Source organism: Electrona antarctica (genome assembly GCF_951216825.1).
Source record: "Electrona antarctica genome assembly, chromosome: 13".
Classification (NCBI taxonomy): domain Eukaryota; kingdom Metazoa; phylum Chordata; class Actinopteri; order Myctophiformes; family Myctophidae; genus Electrona; species Electrona antarctica.
This window is the reverse complement of record NC_136794.1, coordinates 30,892,114-30,914,743: the sequence shown is the minus strand read 5'-3', so window position 1 is coordinate 30,914,743 and position 22,630 is coordinate 30,892,114. Positions and strand designations below refer to the sequence as shown.

The 22,630-nt window shown below is 40.8% G+C and overlaps 2 protein-coding genes across 2 annotated transcripts in view; both read left to right on the top strand.

The window, feature by feature from the left end:
* The first annotated feature begins 3,948 nt into the window (after nucleotides 1–3,948).
* LOC306935151 (C-X-C chemokine receptor type 4-like) lies at nucleotides 3,949–6,013 on the top strand. The gene is made up of 2 exons (XM_079518049.1): nucleotides 3,949–4,062; nucleotides 4,363–6,013. The coding sequence occupies exons 1-2, from the start codon at nucleotides 4,051–4,053 to the stop codon at nucleotides 5,482–5,484; spliced, it is 1,134 nt and encodes a 377-aa protein (XP_079374175.1). The 5' UTR covers nucleotides 3,949–4,050; the 3' UTR covers nucleotides 5,485–6,013.
* A 4,803-nt stretch (nucleotides 6,014–10,816) lies between these two features.
* The window catches only part of dars1 (aspartyl-tRNA synthetase 1), a 45,201-nt gene continuing 33,387 nt past the window's right edge, over nucleotides 10,817–22,630 (top strand). Inside the window, exons 1-3 of the mRNA XM_079518013.1 lie at nucleotides 10,817–10,982; nucleotides 18,609–18,714; nucleotides 20,466–20,495. Of these exons, the coding sequence (XP_079374139.1) occupies nucleotides 10,957–10,982; nucleotides 18,609–18,714; nucleotides 20,466–20,495 (162 nt within the window). The 5' untranslated portion in view covers nucleotides 10,817–10,956. The remainder of the gene's footprint in view (nucleotides 10,983–18,608; nucleotides 18,715–20,465; nucleotides 20,496–22,630) is intronic.

Genomic DNA, 22,630 nt, shown 5'->3' with positions numbered 1-22,630 from the left:
ATATACACGTAACCCACCTGGCAATCCCCACACAGGAGATTAAAGGTTTTTGGGATGAGCTATTCAACCCTTTTATATGTGTTTAGGGGCGACACCCCAAGTGAGCTTCAACAACAAAGAGAACATGTTATTTTCTATGTGGTGATTTGAAGGAGATGGGGGGAGAAAGTGATGGTGATATTTGAGCAGTGGTATACCATTATGAAAATGATCTGACTTGCTATGGGCTCCTCTCTGGATGAGTTGGAACTGGATGACTGACTGTGACTGGCATTCAGTGTTGCCAGTTGACATTGTGTGAGAGAAATAAGCAACCAGGTATATGAAAACAAGTCCAAACGAAGCAACTAGACCACATGAGCACTTTAAACTGTATGTACATCGGCTATCCAAGCACACAACTTCGCAGTCTGACACGTTGAGAGCTGATATTCAAAAATAATAATGCCCATTTCAGAATGTGTCTTGTTACTCTTGTAACTAATTTAGTTGAGTAAAAAGTATAGCATTTTCCATGTAGTGGAATAGAAGTATGAAGTATCAATACATGATATAGTACAGTACTTTAGTTACTTTCCACCCCTGCAAGTCTTTATGAGTTGGAACTGGGTGACTGTGACTGTCTGGCATTGTTGACTGAACAGCTCTGTTCACTCCTCTCTTTATCTCACAACAAGCATTCTTCTGCCTCATTTCAATAGCCATTCTTCACAGAAGAGCCCCCCAACCCCCAGCCCTGCCACTCACACTTGCTATGATTTGTATTCTAAGTGGGCTCATGGACCTTTTGTAGGACCCCTGCTGCCTATGTCGATCGCAATCTGCAGCCTTGTTGCATCCAAGGAAAGGCACGCACACACGCACACGCACACGCACACGCACACACACACACACACACACAATTTGTGTTTTTATGAGAATAATACTAGACATTCCTTCAGTTGAAATGGCAATCAAATGATAAGCTACACAGTACACACACTCACCAACACTACAACACAATAAAGGGGAAAACATCAACTAGTTGTGTAAGACGAGTGATTATCGTGCAGACATAATAATCATTCTGAATTCATTACTCTTGACTTTGAAAAGTCAATAAATCATAGTAGTTGCAGATAAAGTTGACAAAATAGTTCTTTACAGTTCATGTCTCTACTTGGTCTGGAAAAAAAAACATTAACAATATTATTATTTTGATGATAGATTACATGTTGTAGAGCGGTGGTTCTCAAAGTGGGGTCCAGGGACCTCTAAACCCTAGAGGTCCTGGAGGGCCTTCCGGGGGGTCACCAGCAAATTAGTTATAATATAGCAGCGAAATCAATATATCCATGCACTTTGATATAGCCGATATACATGTACCAGCAATGCAACGTGCTTATACGTGCTTGTAGATCTTATACTTTATTGTTTTGGAATATTTTTGAAACACTAGTTTCTGATGGTGGTCCGCGGCCAAATACTTGAATACATACAAATTTGGGGATCCTTGACATAAAAAAGTTTGAGAACCACTGCTGTAAGGAGTTAAAATAATATTCTGGATTTGACTGCATAGGTAGATGATAGATTACATGCCACAGAGAACAAACAATGCAAGAAAGGGCATAGACTTGTGCCAAAGACTCAAACGTGTCTGAAACTTTTGATAAGATTCTCTTTGTCTCTGTTATTTGAGACTGTCTGAAATGCCAGAATGACATAAAAGAGTTTTTGAACCCCAAGTTGGATTCCTCCCAAAGGATAAACCTTCCACCGGTCTGCCACTCAAGTCTAGTTCCTTGGCAAAGTTACACTTATGAATCAGTTCTTTCTTGTCATAAAGGTTATTTCTCTACCATGTTGCTTCTACACATAATGCCTGCTTAAAATAAACCTGAATGACATTTCTATTATGAATATAAAAAATAAGTCATTTCACAGCATTTCACAAATTTGATATGCTATTTTATGAATACCAAGTTACAAACCCTCAAGACAAATGCAAATACCATACAGTGACATTATCAGATTACATTGTCTGCGACCGCTACAGGAATTAGGCCCTGGTAGTACTATTGTTCAAACATGAAAATCTTTTGTTAATGTGTTTATGAACTCTGACATAATTAGTTGAGCTATAAGATTACAGTTACTGGATTATCATAAAACAATTCATAGTTCATCTGTTGTTTAAAGTGTTGATTGTTTACTTTAGAAGAATACATGCAGGAAGTGACTTTCCATTTCAATTTGTATCAATGCTAGTGAGAACTCAACTTCTCATTAAAAAAAGGTCTTCGGCCTGCAGAATGAAATACAAAAAGTTGTTTTCAATGTAATTCCCCTTTGAACAGAAAGTAATTTGGATAAAGCCCAGTGGTTTTGACTTCCAGACACTGATAGCAGAAAAGCAGTTTGCTACTGAATGGATTTGATAAGAGCAACAGAACATACCAATACAGTGGGCATTCTCTCCTGGCCAGACTCCTCTTTGCCAACTCCTCAGGGGCCCAGACACTGCACACAGGCACACTCTGGCAACACAGACAGAGAATTGTATTAGATTAGCCGGTAACACTGCAACAACTTTGATAAGCATTCAAAGGCTAATATGAATTAGTAGTTTAGTGTGTTAATGAACGTCTGGATTATTGGTGATTATTGGATTGCTTGATGATAATTGGTGGATTGACCATTTAGACTCCCTCTACATATAGTAAAGGGGACCAGAGTTGCACTGTATACTTGTTATTTTTCCAATCTACACCAAATGTCTTTACCATAGATTAGCTGAATTACAAGCTCACACAGTGATGCGTTGTGTGAGCTTTCAGAATGTAGATCAACAATTTATGGTGAATGTTCCCCCAGCATATTAATGTTGGGTTCAAGTGGTTACTGGATTATTCAACTGTTCTACATTGTTACATTTTAGACAGCGTCCAAGGCCAGATGGTTTCAAGTTAAACATGCAAAAGCTTTTCTGTAAATGTGATCATGGAGGATTCACACTTCAACACAAGCAACAGCTACATCTGTGGAACCGACAACGTGGATAGACTCATACAATCAATCACTACTATCATATATCAAAGAGTACTAACAACATTTGCAAGCCACACATGGCATGTATCCAGTTTCAAAAGTGGCCACAATTTTGGTTGAGATCAGAGCTGAGAAGGTGGGGAGCTCTGTGTGGCCTATAGTTCTGTCATCGCTCTACTAAACTGAAATCAGAGAGGGTGAGAGTGGTGTGGTGAGACTTTAGTATTAAGAGAATGAACACCCTTCTCAGTGGCACCCTATACACTATGCGCTGTTTGATAGAAGTCCCACATAAGAGTGCGGTTCTTTTCAAATCCAGAGGGGTCAATCAGCACTTGGGAAGGCAGACATAACAGCACTTAAAATGTGGCAGGATGTGTAGAGGGGTTGAGAGAAATGTAGACTCGGGTGGTGAAAACTAGTACTAGACTTAATTCTCACATCATAATAGCCTAACATATGTGACAGTGCACACACTGTCACACAGTGATTTGTATACAGAAATATGAGTCTGAAATATACAAAAAGACCACTCTAATTTTCCACTCTCTCTTTGAGCAAGAGAGGGGCATTCTGTTAAGTTGGAAACGACATAAGTGTAAGTGTAAACAACACAAACTCCTCTCTCACACGGTAACACACCATCTACTCACATGACACACTGTCACTGACTCACTGCCACTTGTCAGTTGTCACTGAACACAACATCGCTCATTTTATAGCCTGCCCGATTTGGAGACTTCTGCTTCAGCGACGACGCGTCTTGTGCGTGGTGTTGTGCTTTGTGCACACCCCACACGCGCCCTGATGTGGGCCCTCCCCCTTAACCCCCCCCCCCCCCCCCCGGAGGGGGAGGGGTTAAGGGTTAACAGTATTTATGAGTGCAGGTCCCTTTAGAATTTACTATTACTACTACTAGGAGGAGAGGAGACCTACTAACCACCTTACCACACACACAGATATAGGAGCCTACCTCACTCACATCACAGAGACAGAACACATTTTCAACGCACAGCCAACATGTCATATGAGGTGAGTTTTCACTTTTTATTTGTTTTCATTTGTTTGTTTAAAATATTAAATACTGTTTAAATAATTCCCAGGCTCCCAAGCCTGGCCAGTAGAATATTTAATAGGACTTAGTTTTTTTTGTTTAACTTTTAAGTTTGTAGGCTATACTCTTTGATCTGTGTCTATAATTCCAAAGTTAATTATCATATAAAAATAAATATGTAGGCCTATGGCTAAAGCATCGTCGGTGCACAATTAGCCTACAAACCTATAACTATATTGTGTTTCAAATTCTAACCTAAATCCCATCTCTGCTTTCAGGAACATGTGTTTGTATTCGAGAACGACAACAGCTCGGATGATGAGTCCGGGGATTTTGAAATGCCCGAGGACTTCGAGGAGCCCTGCGGCAGGGCGCTCAGCAGCGAGTTCTACCGGATCTTCCTGCCTACGGTTTACGGAATAATCTTTATCCTGGGCATCATCGGCAACGGATTAGTGGTGGTGGTCATGGGCTACCAGAAGAAGGTGAAAACAATGACGGACAAGTACCGGCTCCATCTCTCCGTGGCCGACCTGCTGTTCGTGCTGACGCTGCCCTTCTGGGCCGTGGACGCGGCCAGCAGCTGGCACTTTGGCAACTTCATGTGCGTCTCCGTGCACGCCATCTACACGGTGAACCTGTACAGCAGCGTGCTCATCCTGGCCTTCATCAGCTTCGACCGCTACCTGGCCGTGGTGCGCGCCACCAACAGCCAGGCCACGCGCAAGCTGCTGGCGGAGCGCGTGATCTACGTGGGCGTGTGGCTGCCCGCCGCGCTGCTCACCGTGCCCGACCTGGTGTTCGCCAAGGTGCAGGACATGGAGGCCAACGACGTGTTCGCCGGCATGGAGGGCGTACCGACTGAGGGCTCGCGGATCATCTGCCAGCGCAACTACCCGCAGGCCAACAGCACGCTATGGATGGCGGCGTTCCGCTTCCAGCACATCCTCGTGGGCTTCGTGCTGCCCGGCCTGGTCATCGCCACCTGCTACTGCATCATCATCGCCAAGCTGTCGCAGGGCTCCAAGGGCCAGGCGCTGAAGAGGAAGGCGCTGAAGACCACGATCATCCTCGTCCTGTGCTTCTTCGGCAGCTGGCTGCCATACTGCCTGGGCATCTTCGTGGACACGCTCATGATGCTGGGCGTGATCCCGCAGAGCTGCGCGCTGGAGAACGGCGTGCAGAAGTGGATCTCCATCACGGAGGCCCTGGCTTATTTCCACTGCTGCCTCAACCCCATCCTGTACGCCTTTCTCGGGGTCAGGTTCAAGATGTCGGCCCGGAGGGCGCTGACGTTCAGCAGCAAGTCTAGTCAGAAAACGACTCTCATGACAAAAAAGCGAGGGCCCATTTCATCTGTGTCGACTGAATCTGAATCGTCCAGTGTTTTGTCCAGTTAACAGACAGACTGCATGCACGACTGAAGCCGTTGGCTTAAGACTCTCAGGGGAAACACAAATACTATAAAGCTTTCATTTCAAAGGACTTACTACATTTTGTACATTTGTAAATATTATACATTCTGTATTATTGCTTTGTTTACTACTTGATTCTTTTTTTATTGTTGGTTTTTTAAAGGTCTTAATGTCCTCATTCCCAAAGGCATATTTTACTGTATGCAACCTTGTTTTTTCTAGACTTGTCAAGGCTGCATCTTACTTGAGGGAATTGCTGCACCTTTAGTTTTTTGTGTTTTTTTAAAGGATTGCATGGGTGCTTTTGAATATCTGTACGTATACTTAGCATTTGTGCATTTGCACTTAAGTTGAGTGATTATCAGAAAAGCTCAAATTTATTTATTGCTCTTGTCATTCACATTGGACTTCTTGTAAAAAAAATGTGTGGTGCTTTTTATATATACCCTGTGTTGGTATGTACATTTTGTATTGACTTTTTCAGTTTTGTACATAAAAATAAATCCTTTACCCTATACAATTTTTAACGTTTGTCAACTATTATTTGTCAACCTAAACATCACTTCCCAGAGGATGCCCTCAGGGTTGGGGGGGGGGCTGCTAGAGTGAAGCTTGACACATACACACATCAGTGTCTACCTGATCCGTCTGGAGAGTATAGGAGAAGGACTGAGCAGGAGAGGGGCCCTGTAATTGGAAGAACATCTGTGCACTCTTTTTTTTTTTTTACATCTTAAGCAACCGTGACCCAAAAGCCAGAATCCTCAGTCACAAATTCACAATTAGCACCCATATGGCTTCTCAACAGAGAAAATAACATGTTAAGTTCCCTTCTCTCATTCCCTTCACTTGGTGGAGATATACTGCCTTTATTATGTTAGGCTTGTAAACATGTATTATCTCCATTCACAACACAAACCTGAAGGTCAGAGGGTCAACCCCCAGTGCTTTCTCTCTGAGAGTTGCTGCAAAGACCATAAACCAGAATAATAATGTTCAAACTGAATTATGCCATGCAAAGAAGGAAGATGTGGCTTTTGTGGATCCTGTGGCTACTGGCTACACAATATCTTCTGAAATAACTTTCACTATGACATGCATGCAAGACGAAAAACTAAAATAAAAAGTTACATTCATCTTGGCCTGCTTTAACTGTCAATCATTTGTGGTAAAGATTCTATCTAGTGGTTTTAAAACTTGTAATAAGTATTTGGCCATCCCCAGCTGAACATATTTTGTGCAGAGGACCTTGTCCCTCGTACACGATTTGTGTGTCCAAGTAAGATAATAAGCCAATCTACAAGCTCACATTGTGGCGCATTGTGGGCTTGAAGATCGTCTATTTTCAACTCGTAAATGGGATAAAGTGGTTTAACTGATTTTATTACATTCACAAATTGTTGGGGATCGACCCCATGGAAACCCCTGGGGTCCTCGAACCCCACTTTGAGAACCACAGAGTTGTTCAAGGTGGAAAGTAAACCAAAGAAAGCATGACAACAAAGGATGTCAAGAAGAATGAAGTCGTCAAATAGCTCCTGTGCATTGTGTTTTGCTGCCATTCATCCAAGCTTCCAGCTAGGACACATTTACATTTCTTTACATTTGAAAAAAAAGTGTGAAGTACAGCCATCAAGCCCTGTGCTTTATTATGGACATTTTTTCTGACTCTTAAGGTCTCACACAGTCAACAGGATAACAACAAGAGGGCTTTATTGGGTTGGAAAATGCAGAATGATTCCCTCATATTAGCATAAAACCTCAACTGCCTCAGTCTGAATAATAAGGGGACACAGACCATTTACACACCTCTGAGTTCATCTGAGCTCTTTTGCTTCTACCAAAAATAAACTAGTGGTGGCTCTGATTCGTAGCTTCTGCCTGCTACATGGTTTACCAGTTTTACCACATTGTTGGTTAATTTATGATGCATGCATGCTTTTCAGCTTTTCACCAAAATGTGGAATGCCCTGACACCATCCACTGAAAGGTGTAAATGTAAATAACCGGTTTCTTTCTATACTGCCTGAAAAAACATCTATCAGGAGACCACAAAGTACCGTAAATGAAATTTCCCATAGACTATACGTATTTCCCTCGTCTATAGTGTTTTGTATTTGTTGATGACACTTATTATTGTGTTATCATTTATGCTATGTTGATGAATTACTACTACTACTACTACTACTACAACAATAATAATAGATATAATAATAGATCAATTAGTTATGCTGCTGCTCTTATCCTCAATGTCAGTGAGCAAGCAGATAGTACCTCATTTTTTCATGGGCAGTTAAGCACACACACACACACACACACACACACACACACACACACACACACACACACACACACACACACACACACACACACACACACACAAATGGCTGGGGTTGGGATCAAATACCACCCTCCCCCGCTAAATAGTGCACAATTACAAACAGAGACATGCCATGTGCAAGATCCAGTGCATACCAACCTGTGCATTTGTAAATATAATAAACTTGCAAGATCACTGTATCTGTATATTTTTAATTGGAATATGCCTGTTCTTGTGTATGAGCTGTGTGCAGACAGTGCAGTCATAATACTACACTGTTACATTGTAATGAGTCAGTGATCCTCATGGAGGACACTTCTGCTAAAGCATGGAGACACTTTAGCACTACTAAACAAGGTAACAACCATAGAACAACATAACTATAGCTAGCTATACACTTGGCAGATGCTTTCATCTGAAGCGTCTTACACTGCAAAAAGCACACATATGATGATGCCCGGGGCCCGGGCCACAGTGGGAATTCTTTCGTAACCAAGGACGTGTTAGTGCCATAGTTATGTCAGTTACATTACAACACTGCATCATTCCTTACAATAATTTTACCCAAAGATCAGGGGGAATGATCTTTTGTTCATTTGTAAAAGTTTAGCTTTTTGTTGTTAAAAACAAAAAACAAACTCTAACTCAAACTGTACATTCATACACTAACATTCCACTATTGTTTTTCAAGGGCTGTATGAATTCCCTGATTTCCCTCGCCTCGGCCATATCAACAAATCCACTTAGTCTGGTGCACTATTAGACTATATAGGCTACTGAATTGTTTGTTTTCAAAGACAGACCAGGCAAGCATACCTAATGATCAAATCGTAATCAAAACCATCTGGGCTCTCTATCATTTTCCCATGCAATCTACACTGCACTGACATATATCACTTTAAACAAACGCCAACCGTCAAAATATTTTGATTTAACAACCTATTGAGAGGCGTCTAATGTGTGTGGGGTTTTTCTTCTTGTTGTTTGCTTTACTGGGTTAAAGGAAGGAGCTGTTGAAAGCATCAGGAAACGGGTTCTGCTTAAGATTCATTAGCAATAGCCTATGCATATCTGTGGCATTTAACACTGGAACCTGGGACCATGCATGCATATGTGCTGCCTGTGTCGGTCTAATTTTGGCTGTCCTTTTAATCAAAATGATTGTCACCATGTTAAATTATTTTATAATATCCCAGTCTGTGGACTAGCAACAAAGAGATTCTCATTGGGCACTGGCCTATTATTATTAATGGTGACATTGTTTTGGTTGGGAATTGAACGGCAGGAAGGCCATTTCCTGCACCAGGAGCTCTTGTGGCCAATAGCCTGTGAAATGACTTGAATTACCCTCACCAACTTTACTGTGCTCCAACTGTGATGTGCTCACTGGTCAAAAGGCCACTGCATGCAATTAATGCACTCGACCCAAAGGTGTGAAAGGAATTTCATGACAAGGGATAGCCCACATAATGACCGCTTAAACCCTATTTTATACTTTAAAATTTAAATATAGGGAAAATAGCCAATCTACAAGCTCACAACAGGTTGCATTAATTGTTGCATCGATCTGCTATTTTCTATTAGGCTACAGGCTGTGTAGGCCTACATTTATGAATGGTTTTGAAATGAATTATTCAATAATTGTGTAATATTATATGCCATAAGGTATCACAATCACTGCATAGTCTGCATATTCCATTCATCCATTGGTGATACAAATGTATAGGTTATAGTACATTTACAGTATGATAGAATATATCACATTAACTCAGTTAGACCCAGTGCAGTTGTCAGTGGTTGGTTCTCAAACTTGCCGTAGTACTTGCCCTAGCCTTGATGAACTTACAATATGCAAAGGCTCAACTTATGTAACTTAGATAGCATTAGTCAGTGTATACGCATAGTTTCATTATATAGATATCATATTCCACTAGTCTGTTAGGCTAGCTTACGTATGATTCTTGATGACTATTTTGTATGTATTTGATGGATTAGCTACCATGTTTTGTTCTTGCTTATAGTCACAGGGATTAAGAGTGTCTGCTAAATAAAATGCCTGAATTGTAAATTGTAAACTGAGGTCTTGTGATGAATTGAACATGGTGGACCCTATTGTGTGTAATGTGTGTAATTGTGTGTAATGTGTAAGTGTAATGCTTTTGTCGTCCACAGTTAACAGTCTTGTATTGAGTTGTGCTTGAAATGTACTGTAATTCTCCAAAACTGTTAATAAACTCTTCAATCAATGAATGAATGAAAGAATCAATGAATTAATGAATCTATGGATGAATCAATTAATCAATCAATCAATCAACCAATCAATCAATCAATCAATCAATCAATCAATCAATCAATCAATCAATCAATCAATCAATCAATCAATCAATCAATCAATCAAGGTACAGCACAGAAATAATTCTCAATTCTCTCAAAAGTTTGATTCACCTTTAGTTCACCTTTTCTGTAGGCCTATGGCTAGAAGTCTGTTGATATTGATATATCTTTATTTTATCCTTATTATTAAAAGTGAAAAAGTAGAGTGATAATAATATTAGGCCTAACCCGCTACTTTTTCCCTTTAGCCTGCGTCTCCTGTGTTTCATGTTTACTTCTTGCTGCCATGACGACGCCTGAATTTCCCCATGGGAATGAACAAATTTGGGTTAACTTATCTTATCTTCAACAAACAAATAAACACACGTTCAAAAGTCAAAACTAACATCATGTCATTTTTCAACTTTATTGTAACATCACAATTTTAAAGAGTGGGTAAATTGTTTGTGCAAGCTCCACCGTTTTTGTTATTTAAGAGAAGAAGATTGAATAGTCAAATTATTAATATTTCTGATATTATATGATATTATCTATTTTATTGTCATTATCTAGATAGAAGTACTGAATTAAAATATCTAATTTTGAACAAAGTGATATTGAAAATTTGAAATCACATGGAATGAATTGCGTCCTCTGCTTGTTTCTAGTCGGATCTCAAACAAAACGGTATTCTTCTGCGCGTCGCCGATACTGGTCCTTCCTCCCCTTCAGACATCCATGCTGACTGAGTGAACAGCTGTTTCTCCTTCTAACAACTGTCAAACTGCATTTTCTGCACAAACAAGACACGGATACAACTTGAGATGACAAAAGAAGAGGTGCAAGGAGGGTAAGAGAAGAATACAAGTCATACATGTGGACGATAGTTCTAAAAAGCACGTTCTGCTACTTATTGTGTAGCAAGTGTATGCTAGCGCTAGACATGATAGCTGCTAGCGTTACAGTTGATTGCATCATCTTACATTTTATCCATTTATCCAACTTCTAGATAGAAACTATCACTATGTGCAACAAAACGCATTTCCAACAGCAGCACGTTGCTCAATGCACAAGATAATCACAATGACAGCTTCAGCTAATGCTAACATCAGACAGCCACATTGCAAGGTGTTGTTCATTGAGGACTAGCCCCAATACGTTCCCTACTAGGACCTGTCACCTGATGAGGACGTGTTAAAAGTCTGTCTGTTGACGCCAGGTCCTTTACGACAGTGGTTCTCAAGGTAAGATAAGACAAGACAAGATCTTTATTGTCACTGTATGAGACATTACAACGACATTTTGTTTAGTGCAACTGTGCAACCATAACACATAGCAGTATCAACAGAGAGAGAACAAAAAGGACAGAAGAAAAACGGATGGGGCAACTTCATGACATAAAACTGTTAGTCCGTAATAGTCCTGTCCAGTCAAGTCATCTCAATAAGTGAGATAATAATAAGAGCACTATAATGCACCGTTAAAAATAGTAAAATACACCAATACAATGAGTAGATAAAATAAGGGGGACCACACAATCACAAGATTAAATAGATGGAACAGAGTTCAAAGTTCATGTGCAAATTCATCATCCATAGGGGGGACCACTATTTATTATATACTATTGCACTTGCCCATATACTATTGCACTTGTGTGTGGTTTGAGGACCCCCAGGGTCTTTGATTGGGTTCATCAACACATTGAGGAACAGTTTAATTTCACTGTTTCACAGGCCACAAATTAATCCAATGAGAGAATGTATGTGACTACCGTATGTTCCTATGTTTATTGTTTAATAGATCCTATGTTTAATTCTCTCCACTATATCTCCCACCTAGACAGATGTTAATAATAATACTCTTATGGGGGTCCCTGGCACAAAATATTTTCAAATGGTGGCTATTTTAGCGCCCCTGACATGAATATGTTGGAGAACTCCTTATTTACTAGTGGTCCTCTAGCCCTGAAACATGACAGTCATGGTGCAACTGCAGCCTGTTTTACGCAATCGCTACATTTACAGTCCAAACGTGTATATAAACATTCCGATTTCAAATATAAAGTCCTCGCCACATGTGCCACGGGTGTTAGAAATGTGCTGGTACAGCGATTAGCATTGCTGCATCCCGCGTTGTTTAATAAAAAGCATTTTTATCCGAGTGCCCCGGCTACTTTTCTCAAACGGGGTTCGTTCGGGAAATTCACAGTTGCACACCGGGAGCGCACTCGCCTATTAGTCTGTGTTGGCAGTGCGGTCAGCGTGCCTATATCGAACACACCGAGTGCCACACTCCTCCCGACTGATAGAGACGCGTAGTTGAAAGCCAATGGCAAACAAACGGCTCGGATAAAAATGCTTTATATTAAACAATGCGGGATGCAGTAATGCTAATCGCTGTCCCAGCAAATTTCGAACACCCGTGGCACATGTGGCGAGTACTTTATATTTGGAATCTGAATGTTTATGTACACGTTTACAATGTAAACGTAGCGATCACGTAAAACAGGCGGAAGTTAAGCCATGACGCTTGTGAAGTACGAGCGCCATGTGAACCATGGCTAGTGGTCCTCAAACTTTTTAATGTCATGGCCTCCCAGTTTGATATGCGTTAAGGTGCAGACCCCCATAACTCTTTGAGTGTTTGCAAATGGGACCATGCCATGGTCCATTTGGCTGCATTTGTACACATTCAGAGTTACAGTCTGGTAAGGGTCCATCAATTTACCACCTGTCAGTCATTTAGCTGGGTGGGGACCCCTAGCCGCAATTTGCAACTCTAGATTTTTTTTTAATGGAATGAATCTAGAGTTGCAATACCCTCCATTTACTCCCCACTCATCCAAATTGCTTTTGCGATCTGCTTGTATTAAACAACATTAAACTTAAACCAACATTGCGGTGATGTGTTGGAGTTTGGAAGCACTCGTCGATGTCACTGAACGGCCCTGCGTACCACCTGTTTCGAATTTGCACATAATGCAGGAGGCAACAGCGTGACCCGTTAATAAAAACGAGTGCCTCCAAACTCAAACACTTAGAAAAAGAATCACCTGCACATAATTTCTTGACAGAAAGTAGCTCATAACATGTCTACGGTGGATTTTTATGAAACAAACGCTTGGCAGATTGAAAGAGGATCATTCAAGCTTTCCCTACAGGTGCAATGTTGGTGGGTTTATTAACGTTTATTTATTCACACATAAAAAAAGAATACAAGCAGATTGCAAAAGCAATTTGGATTCATCCCCATTGTAAAAAAAAATCTATCTAGGGTTGCAAATTGCGCCTAGTGGACCCCCTGGAATCACCCAAAGGACACCTAGAGATCAAGGGGCCCCACTTTGAGAACCACTGCATTAAGCTGATGAGACTTAAGTGTAATGTAATACACACTTCAATGTGCTGTTAACTGTAAACAACTCATATGAAGTGAACCTGTCAGGTCTTGTTAATTTCCCCTCTGGCCAATGAGCAGCCTATGGGTTTTCAACAGTATGAAGACGGACTGGAATGTTTATTATAAATTGGTGGCTCAAATGTCTGCCATGCCATCTGTGGCTGACAAGACCCACATGAATCAACACATCGATTAACCACTTAAGCCCTAGTGTGGGCTGTGAGCTTGTAGATCTGTTATTTTCACGTATTTCTTTTGCCTATAATGACATGCCAAAAATGGGAATCAATTATTATATTAAATGATTATGGATTAAATTGATTAGTTCAATTAACTGTTGGGCCCTTATGTTCTATGATAACTGAGAAAACAGCCAGCATCACACAATAAATCATTTCACGTTTTCATTTTTTGAGTGGTGCAACCACTCCCTTATGTGTGTGGCTGGCTGGCTGGCTGGGTCTGAGCACGAAAACAGCATGGTTGTTTTTTACCACCTGTGCGCAACCTAACACGCACATTAACTGTATATATGGTGATTTCGGGTGTGCCAGTACAGTACAGTACAGTGACAGTACAGTACAGTAGAGGGACCCCCACACGGTAACTCTGTCATTTCTCAATTGTTTCGGACGCGGGGCGGCTCGCCGGCTCGCCGGAATCGGGCCCCCACCCTGGGTGCGTTCCTGTGGGTCTGGAACTTCCTCCCCCCACCCCCACAGAGTTGCACCACTCACTTCATACGGGTGTGATTTTTATACCACTCCACGGACAGAGCAACGGATGGACGTGTTTCAACTTAGCACGTGTTCCTCAGTGGTGTCATTGCCGGCATTCTGCTTTGCAGTGTTTACCCCTAGGTGGTTGTAAGTAACCGTACGGAATAGACAGTCCTGTCAGAAACTGTAACTAATGTGAGCTTATATTGAGTGTTGTTGCACAGTTGCTGGACTTTAGGTGTGTTGTTGTTTACAAAAAAGGTACTGTAGGTGCACTGGAGAAGTCCATTTGTTGATTTATCGCAGAATACTTCTACACACTTCTTCTGGTTAACTGTTGTTGGACTTCACCTGTATTTCAGGACTTCACTTACTGTATGTAAAAATAAAAATCACACTTGTGTGAAGTGAGGGGCGCTCTTATCATCATACATCAATCATACATCACATTCCGTGCTCAGCCAATCAAATCAAATGTGGTAAACACAGATGCACAAAGGAGGGCATAAGAGGGCCTAGCGCTCAAAAATGGAATGATTTCATGCACTCCGCCAAATCCATTATTATAAATTGTTCACTATCAATTATTATTTATAATCGTTTAATGTTGTATTGAGTTTGTGTTTAACTGTTGCACGCCTAAATACTGAAGGTTTGACTGTGTAATATGACAGGCAAATCCCACTTATCAGTTGATCACACTTATGAGGATATAATAATAATAATAGTAAAAATAATTGGAATACATATTATTATTGATATCTTACTTTACATTTAAAAGAAGTGCAAGAAGTGCAACAAACTAAAAAATGAGAGAAAAAAACATTTTTAAATCACGTGAGCATGAGAACTAGGAGGTAAATCACTATAGCTAAACAGACGTTTTGTTAAAAAGGAAAGTCCTTACTTAGTCCATCTGTCAGCACGTGTTTGTCTTTTGAATAGACAGCTGCAAGGTGCACTGGATTGACAGGCAGCCCAACACATGTGTCATGCAGCACAGCTGCACCACACAGTCATTCGTCATCAGAATCCTCATAGGGTAAACAGGAAATTACATTGCTAGTAGTCTGGTTTGTACTAGTCGGTGAAATCAGAATCTGTCTTTCTCTCTTTTTTTTGTTATTACATATTGTACATGGAATTTAACTTGGTACATTGCTCCCAGACAGTGAAACCAGAGAACAAGTATGCAATATAAGAGTAGGATATATAAAATATCAAACGTAAAAATATAGCGCAAGGTCAAGAATTCTACAAAATATACAGTATATCGTCTTCGTCAGGTGGAAACCCCAAATTGTGTCAAACTGTTACTTTTCTGGATTCGAATTCAAAAATAGCAAAAGTAGAAAAAAAAATAGCAAAGCGCATCACTTCGTCCTGCGTTTCGAGCTTGCAGTTTTGCTACTTTGTGTGACTGTTGTATGATCAAGTAGGCCGTTAATTTACGAAAAATATGGAGAACTTAAGAGGTTTCTGACCAACAGCAATGATGTTCCTGTTTACTTAGTTAGATCTGACATGGTGTGGCTGTAGCTGTAGTGGAGTGTGTAGAGAGATGGCTGTCTGGTATTCACAAGGTCACCGGTTTGACCCTTGGCTCCCCCTGGTCACCCATCTATCTACATACATGTCGAAGTGTCCCTGAGCAAGACACATAACTTAACCCCTAACATACCAGACAATACCGGTTCAACCGGGATTGTCCGGTTTCATACTGTGTGTCCCCACCCAGCCTCAACAAATATCTGTAAAACACTAAATTATCCCGGTGTTATTCACTACAATCAAAATAATACTTGTTTTGAACACTTAGATATTTATCATGTTCTGTAACTTTACATGTTTTTTTTTCATGTTACAGAACATTGTATTGTATGTGTAAAGGCTAACCACAAATAGTGGCTATAGACTAGGCAACATTCTCAAACGTTTTCATTTCAACGACTCCCAAGTTATGTATTTGGCTGCTGACCCGCATCTAAAAAGGTTTTGTTCCAGGGACCCCAAGAAGAGAAGATTTAATAATGGCAGATCATGTACAAGCTCTGATGACACTCTGTGAGCTCTGTGAACATTTGGTTATAATGAATGATTAATTAGTGATGCTAAGTTAACTACATCTGCTGGGGACCCCCTAGAACCACCCCAAGGACCCCTGGGGCTCCCCGGACCCCACTTTGAGAACCACACATACATGGAGGATGGTTAGTTTATTTACTTACAGGCCACAGGTCCACTTTCAAAATAATCAGAGCGTGGGCGGACGGTGGAAGTGTGTGTAAATACTACGTAATATTTTCATGAGCCATTCGGAAGTTGAGTGTGTGATCTGGTGTTTTTGTTTAGACTGTATTGTACTATTTATAGTAGCCATTGGTTCTTGTTATTTCCTGCGACTAAATTAGTGCAGCTCTATATTTCTTAAAGGCTTCCTCTAGGTCTAGACACCTGGCCGTCACTGCTTGATTGATTGATTTGAATACTTTATTAGTCAGAAATGTAAACAGCACCTGGCTGGTACAGTGAGACGTATAGCTACAAGGATAACACAGAAACGTCCTGGGGACTTGTTTCTATTATGGTCCTGTAAACACTGCTGAAATATAGGCTTGCTTTATCAGAGTAGATAAAAGTACTCATTATGCAGAATGTCCCATTTCACAAGTTTTCAAATGTATAAAAAGCTTTTGAAAATAGCAGATGTACAAGCTCACAAATCACAATGTGTCGCATCGAGAGTCTTCGCGACACATTGTGAGTAGAAGTAAAAGTACTGAATATTTGACATATTCAAGTAAAGTACAAATACCTCAAAATTGTACTTAAGTAAATGTATTTTTAGTTGCTTTCCACCACTGGCAAAAATAATTGCAGGGTCGGTCACAGTTATTTTCTGTACTTGAGTGTGGACTTGTCTTATCTGTGCTGTGTCAGGTTAGTTATATGATAGTGTCATATTTCAAACTATTTGTTTGTCACACTGAGTGGATGGGTGGGACAAGTACTTTTATTTTAAGTACTATTATTTGCTGACTTAGCGTTTTCACAATGAAATATTAATGAATTACAATTAAACGTATGTGTATTGTGTAGTAATATACACATTTCTATGCAGCTAAATCGTTTTTTATTACTACTACAAAAAAATAAAAGAGCATTACTGACGTCTACATTTTAAATTCAGGTCCTTTCTCAGCTCTTATGTTGTATTCATTTCTCGTATTTAGTCAAATTAAGACACCTTTACCTTGAGATAAGCTTGAGTGTTATCATCATAATGGGATAATCTATTTCCACGCCAAGTGCTTGGGTGGATTAGACTACAGTCCTTGTGAATCTACTGTCTCCCTGCATGGTTCACACCAGGTTCACACAGGGCTCTGCCGTGTTGATACAGTTTAACCTACGTTTTGACATTCTGCCTCTTAAGACTCTCCATCCCTTCAGTCACACACAGGGCTACAGTTGTTTTTGGAAGAGTGTGAAGACAATGGCATTAACCTATTAACACATTGAGAGCCCACGCAAAACTGCCCAAAATCACTTTCACCTAGAAAATCCATTCACATTTTTTATAATTCAGCTGACTGTGGAGACACATGCTGGAACTTTTTACTTTGAAATGTTTTATAGTTTCTGAGTTATTCAATTTAAACGCCAAATGCATTCTCAATGGCGAAAACACAAACTTTGGCACCACGTGTTAAAAAAAAAGAAAAAAAAGTGTTTTGATTTTTCTGATTTTTTTTTTAATAATAAAAAAAATATATATATATATATATATATATATATATATATTTTTTTTTTTCCAAAGACGTCCACAGACGTCTTGGGCTATGCACGTGCGGTAATACCCAGGACGTCCACAGACGTTTTGGGCACAAAATGTGTTAAGACCTGAGGCCGCTTCTAAATCAGTACTTCTCACACTTAAAAATAGCTTGCTCCGCAGCACGAAGTGACACACTGAGCTTTAGATCTGCTGTTTTTGAATAGCCAATGCAAAAAATCTAAAAGTCTGCCTGCTGTGACTGTTTCCATGTTTATCCAGTTTTAATCTCACTTTTTTGAGACTCCCCGTCCCCTTCACTCACGCACAGGGCCTACAGCTGTTTGTGGAAGCGTGTGAAAACAATGGCTTTAAAGCTATAACAGCAGACTTAAAAAGCCAGCAGAGACCCGGGCGGGCAGGCCGCACCGCCCGGGCCGCTGGAACGTGGAGGAGGTGGTGACGGCCCGGGAAATTGATTTTCCCACCCGGCCGACGACTTCCTCCCAGGAAGCCAGGCTGAGGAATAGAAGCTGGAAGTTGACTTATAGTGTTTGTGTTGTGCGTGTCTTCCTGTTGGCAGGGCGGCGGAGGAGGAGGAGGAGCAGGCCCAGTCAAAGAAAGGGCTGAAGAAACAGCAGAAGGAAGCGGAGAAAGCCGCAAAGAAGGCTGAGAAACAGGCCAAGCTGGTCAGTGGGGTTTGTTGGATTGTCGCACACCACATCCGCCCATCGGCCCTCAGCCTCGGCCTCACACTCCAGCTGGTAGGGAGGTGACGTGCCGAGAGGCTGGGCACCGTGGGTTCGAGGATGGTTGGCGTGGGGGCAGCGGAGGGGATTTGTGCTAAGGGGAATCCATTGTCTCGGTATTCCTGTCCCCATGGCTTTGTTTATGTGTCCACCCAAACAAAGAGCTATTTTCTTATACACTGGAAGTAGACAAAATATGGACTAAACAACCCCAACATGTAATCGGGCCATCTTGGATGTGATGTCCTACATATTAGATCTGTATCAAGTTGGTGTTTGAGTGTTTAGTGCACAGTGCTAGAGCTCTTTCAGTTTGCCAAAATGGGATTTATTTAGCCTAAGTAGGCTTCTCACCATCAACAATGTCAGAATAAAGGGGATAAAATAGATAATGGACTAACGTAACGTTTCACCGCCTTCCTCTCACTGCAGCCTCCTCTGAGTGACACTTTTTTTTCTCTCTCTCTCTCGCTATATTATGGTATATAACTATTCTCTCTCATATCTCACACGTCGTTATACGTTTGCGTTAGCGGGCAGATTCATACTGCAGTAGATGGGCGATGCTGCTGATCCATCCGTCTGTCAGTGTCAAACCACCACGCGGTCATTTAAGTATTTTATATCTTCGACCGACAGTCAATGCAGAGTTAAGCTCGGCTATAGGTGGCTAACAACAAACTAGCCTGGTGCCTGCAACATAAAACCGCTATGTATTTACTGCAGAGAGAACACATTTGCATGCAGTTTGCATGATGATCATTTGTCACTCTTGTGGTGTTTTCCCCTCCCTTCGATAAGGATCTGTCCACGTGCACAACTCCACTCGTCCAGTAAGTTGTAAACATAGCCCGTTTCGTGGAAGGAGCAGGTGTTGCTGATAGTTTTTGTACACTCAGCATATTAACATCGTAAGCACAAGCTAAGAGTTGACAGTTTTCAATGTTAAATTACTTATTGAGTGACTATCCTACACTGAACTTCCTATTCCGCTATTATGAGTTACAGTGTGACTATTTTAGTTACAGGTTATTTGTACTCCTGCGGGAGCGTGTTGCTTATTGTGACTATAGCAGGTCTGTATTACAAATGAATCCTGCCTGCTTCAGTGCATCACATCCAGCCGTGTCGTCCATCATGCGACAGGATTTTCTTATCAAGGGGAGGGGTGGTTCCCATCCAATCCAACCCCATCAGCCATCCCATCTGCATGTGCACTCACACCAATTTGCATAGGAAATGGACCCGTTACCTCCTCAAGAGTCTATCTCGTGGCACGGGGAGTGATTTTCCCCATTGCAGCCGCCGTGTCGTCTGTAAAGAGATAAATAATAACCGTACATTACAAAGCAATTTCTCCCCATGCCATTACTCATTTTCTGTGATCCCCAAAGCCATGTACAGTAGAGATTGGGGTTCTTCCAGCCAGGGATCTCCACCCCAGCTTCTTGGCTTTGGAATGAGATTTCTTATAGCTTTTATCACGATTTCATTCACTTTATTAAAATTCCCTATGGATGAGAGCGATGTTTAACATGGTTGTTAAAGCAAATGGTATCGAGTGTCCCCCATTGAATGTGTGAAATATCGAACCCCCTCTCCATGAAGTGTTTGGAATCAAATGGAGCATCTTCGTGTTGTGGTGATATTTTCTGTACCCGTCTCACCCACCTAATTTCTTTGTTTTACAGACGTCCGAACAACAAACTACAGAGGAGGATGTAAGTACACTATGCAGTAAAATCCTCATTGTTAATTGAACTCTAAACGGGCGTTTACACTGAGCACTATAACGATGACTATAAATATTTCGATATATATTATTTCGACTTTTTATTGTTATAGTTGCAGTCAGAACGGCCCTTTACAGTGTACAAATGGAACCAAATGTTACCTTCATTTGGTTCCATTTGTACACTTTTCTGAGTTAAAGAGCAGTAAGGGTCCTATCTATCAATCATTTAAAGGCGAATTCCATGCTAGAAGGCTTTCTTTATTTGTAGCTGTTACGTGCCCACCAAAGAGGTCCACGTGTTATTTTGTGCAAAAGTGCATTTTTGGCTATATCCCCTAATATAAGCCCTCAATGGGGGTTGGGTTTTTGTGCTAATTCGCTTATATCCATCGAAATAAGTAGTAAAGTGTGCCGCTTGGGATACTATTTACATTATAAAGAGAGGACCCTCATTGAGGGCTTATGGTAGAATAAATAGCCAATAATGCGCTTTTGCACGAAATAACACCTGGACCTCTTTGGTGGGGCATTAACAACTACAAATAAAGGTAAGAAAGCCTTCTAGCATTGAATTCTCCTTAACTGGGAACTCCCTGGAACCCCCTCAAGGACTCCTGGGTGTTCCTGGACTGCAGTGCACATTGAGTTGACCACTGCTTTAGGTACATGTTGTTTAGTATAGACAGGGACACATAACACTTTGACTAACTGAATTTCAATCATGTTAGCCAGGGCCTCCCCAAATATTACCATTGCATTTTTGTTGCTGGTACAACCAAGACTAGGCCAATAAAAGTTTCAGTTAACCACACAGGATAGCAACGGGAAGGCTCACCCCAAAACACACTTTCCCCCATTTATTTCGCGGACCAGAGGTTCTTGTATTCTTTTACCGAGCATAAAACACTTAACAACACTCCTTTGAAACAGGTTGATGACTACAAGTATTTGGGTTCATATAAATCTTCTCCCCAAAAGGACTTTCAAACTAGGGAGAGTATGGCCTGGTCAGCCTGCAATGACATGCATAATCCAGAAGAACATAGTTTGCTGGCCACTGCTACAGAGCTGATCATGAGGATCTCTTCCCTTCTTTTCTGGAATCCTGCCTCAAAGCAGACCAGAGGTAGAAAAACTGTCGTTCCCTGATGTCATCGCTAGGGACACATGCATGTAAGCAGGAACTGGGGATGGAAATGACGGACTGGGAAGTCTGGCGTGGCATTGTGAAATCCATTATCTCGACCGTGGTCATAATAATGGTGATGTTAGAAATAAGTTTAGGAATGAGGTTAGCCACCCTTTTATACTGACGTTATGTTTAGGAATAAGGTTAGTTTTAGGCATAGTTTTCTGAGGTTACGTTTAGCATACCGTCAGACTTTCCCTGGGGTGACTGTGTTTTGGGTTGAGTGTTTTGGTATTTCAAAGGATTGCTGAAAGCAGAGACTTTAGTATTTCATTAACTAATTTCACTTCCTGAAACATGGATTTCATAGCAAGGAATATATTTCTGCAAACTGCAAAGTTGCAAACTGCAAAGTTGCAAACTGCAAAGTTGCAAACTGCAAAGTTCCTCGCCTTTCGGTCTTTCTAAATTGTTCATACCTTTGCAGCAGCAACTTTGTATGCAAATACTTATTTGCTGAACCTCTTACACACTCTCCACTCTTTTTTTCAACAATGTATTTATTTTCCTTTTTTACACACAAATGACAATACAAATATACAAAAAAAACAACAATGAACATTACAAGACAATTACTGATATAAAGAAAGCAAAACAACAATAGCCAAAAAACAAAAAAACAACAGCACTACTCCTCTTCAGCTCCATCCATTAAATGTGACAAATTATTGTTCTTTATGTATCTTATAAAACGGCCCCACACCTCCTGAAACATTTCTTGTTTGTCCTTAAGAATGTATGCAATCTTTTCCAAAGGTAAACATAAAGACAATTCCCTGAACCACTGTGTAATACTTGGTTCACTCTCCACTCTTTAGGAATTTTGTTATCTTTTGTCAAGGTTCATAATCTCCTGCAATCCAGACAGGCAGACAAATCATGAGATGAATGTGACATTTCGCGTTCAAATTGTGTTCATCAAGCATTTTGTG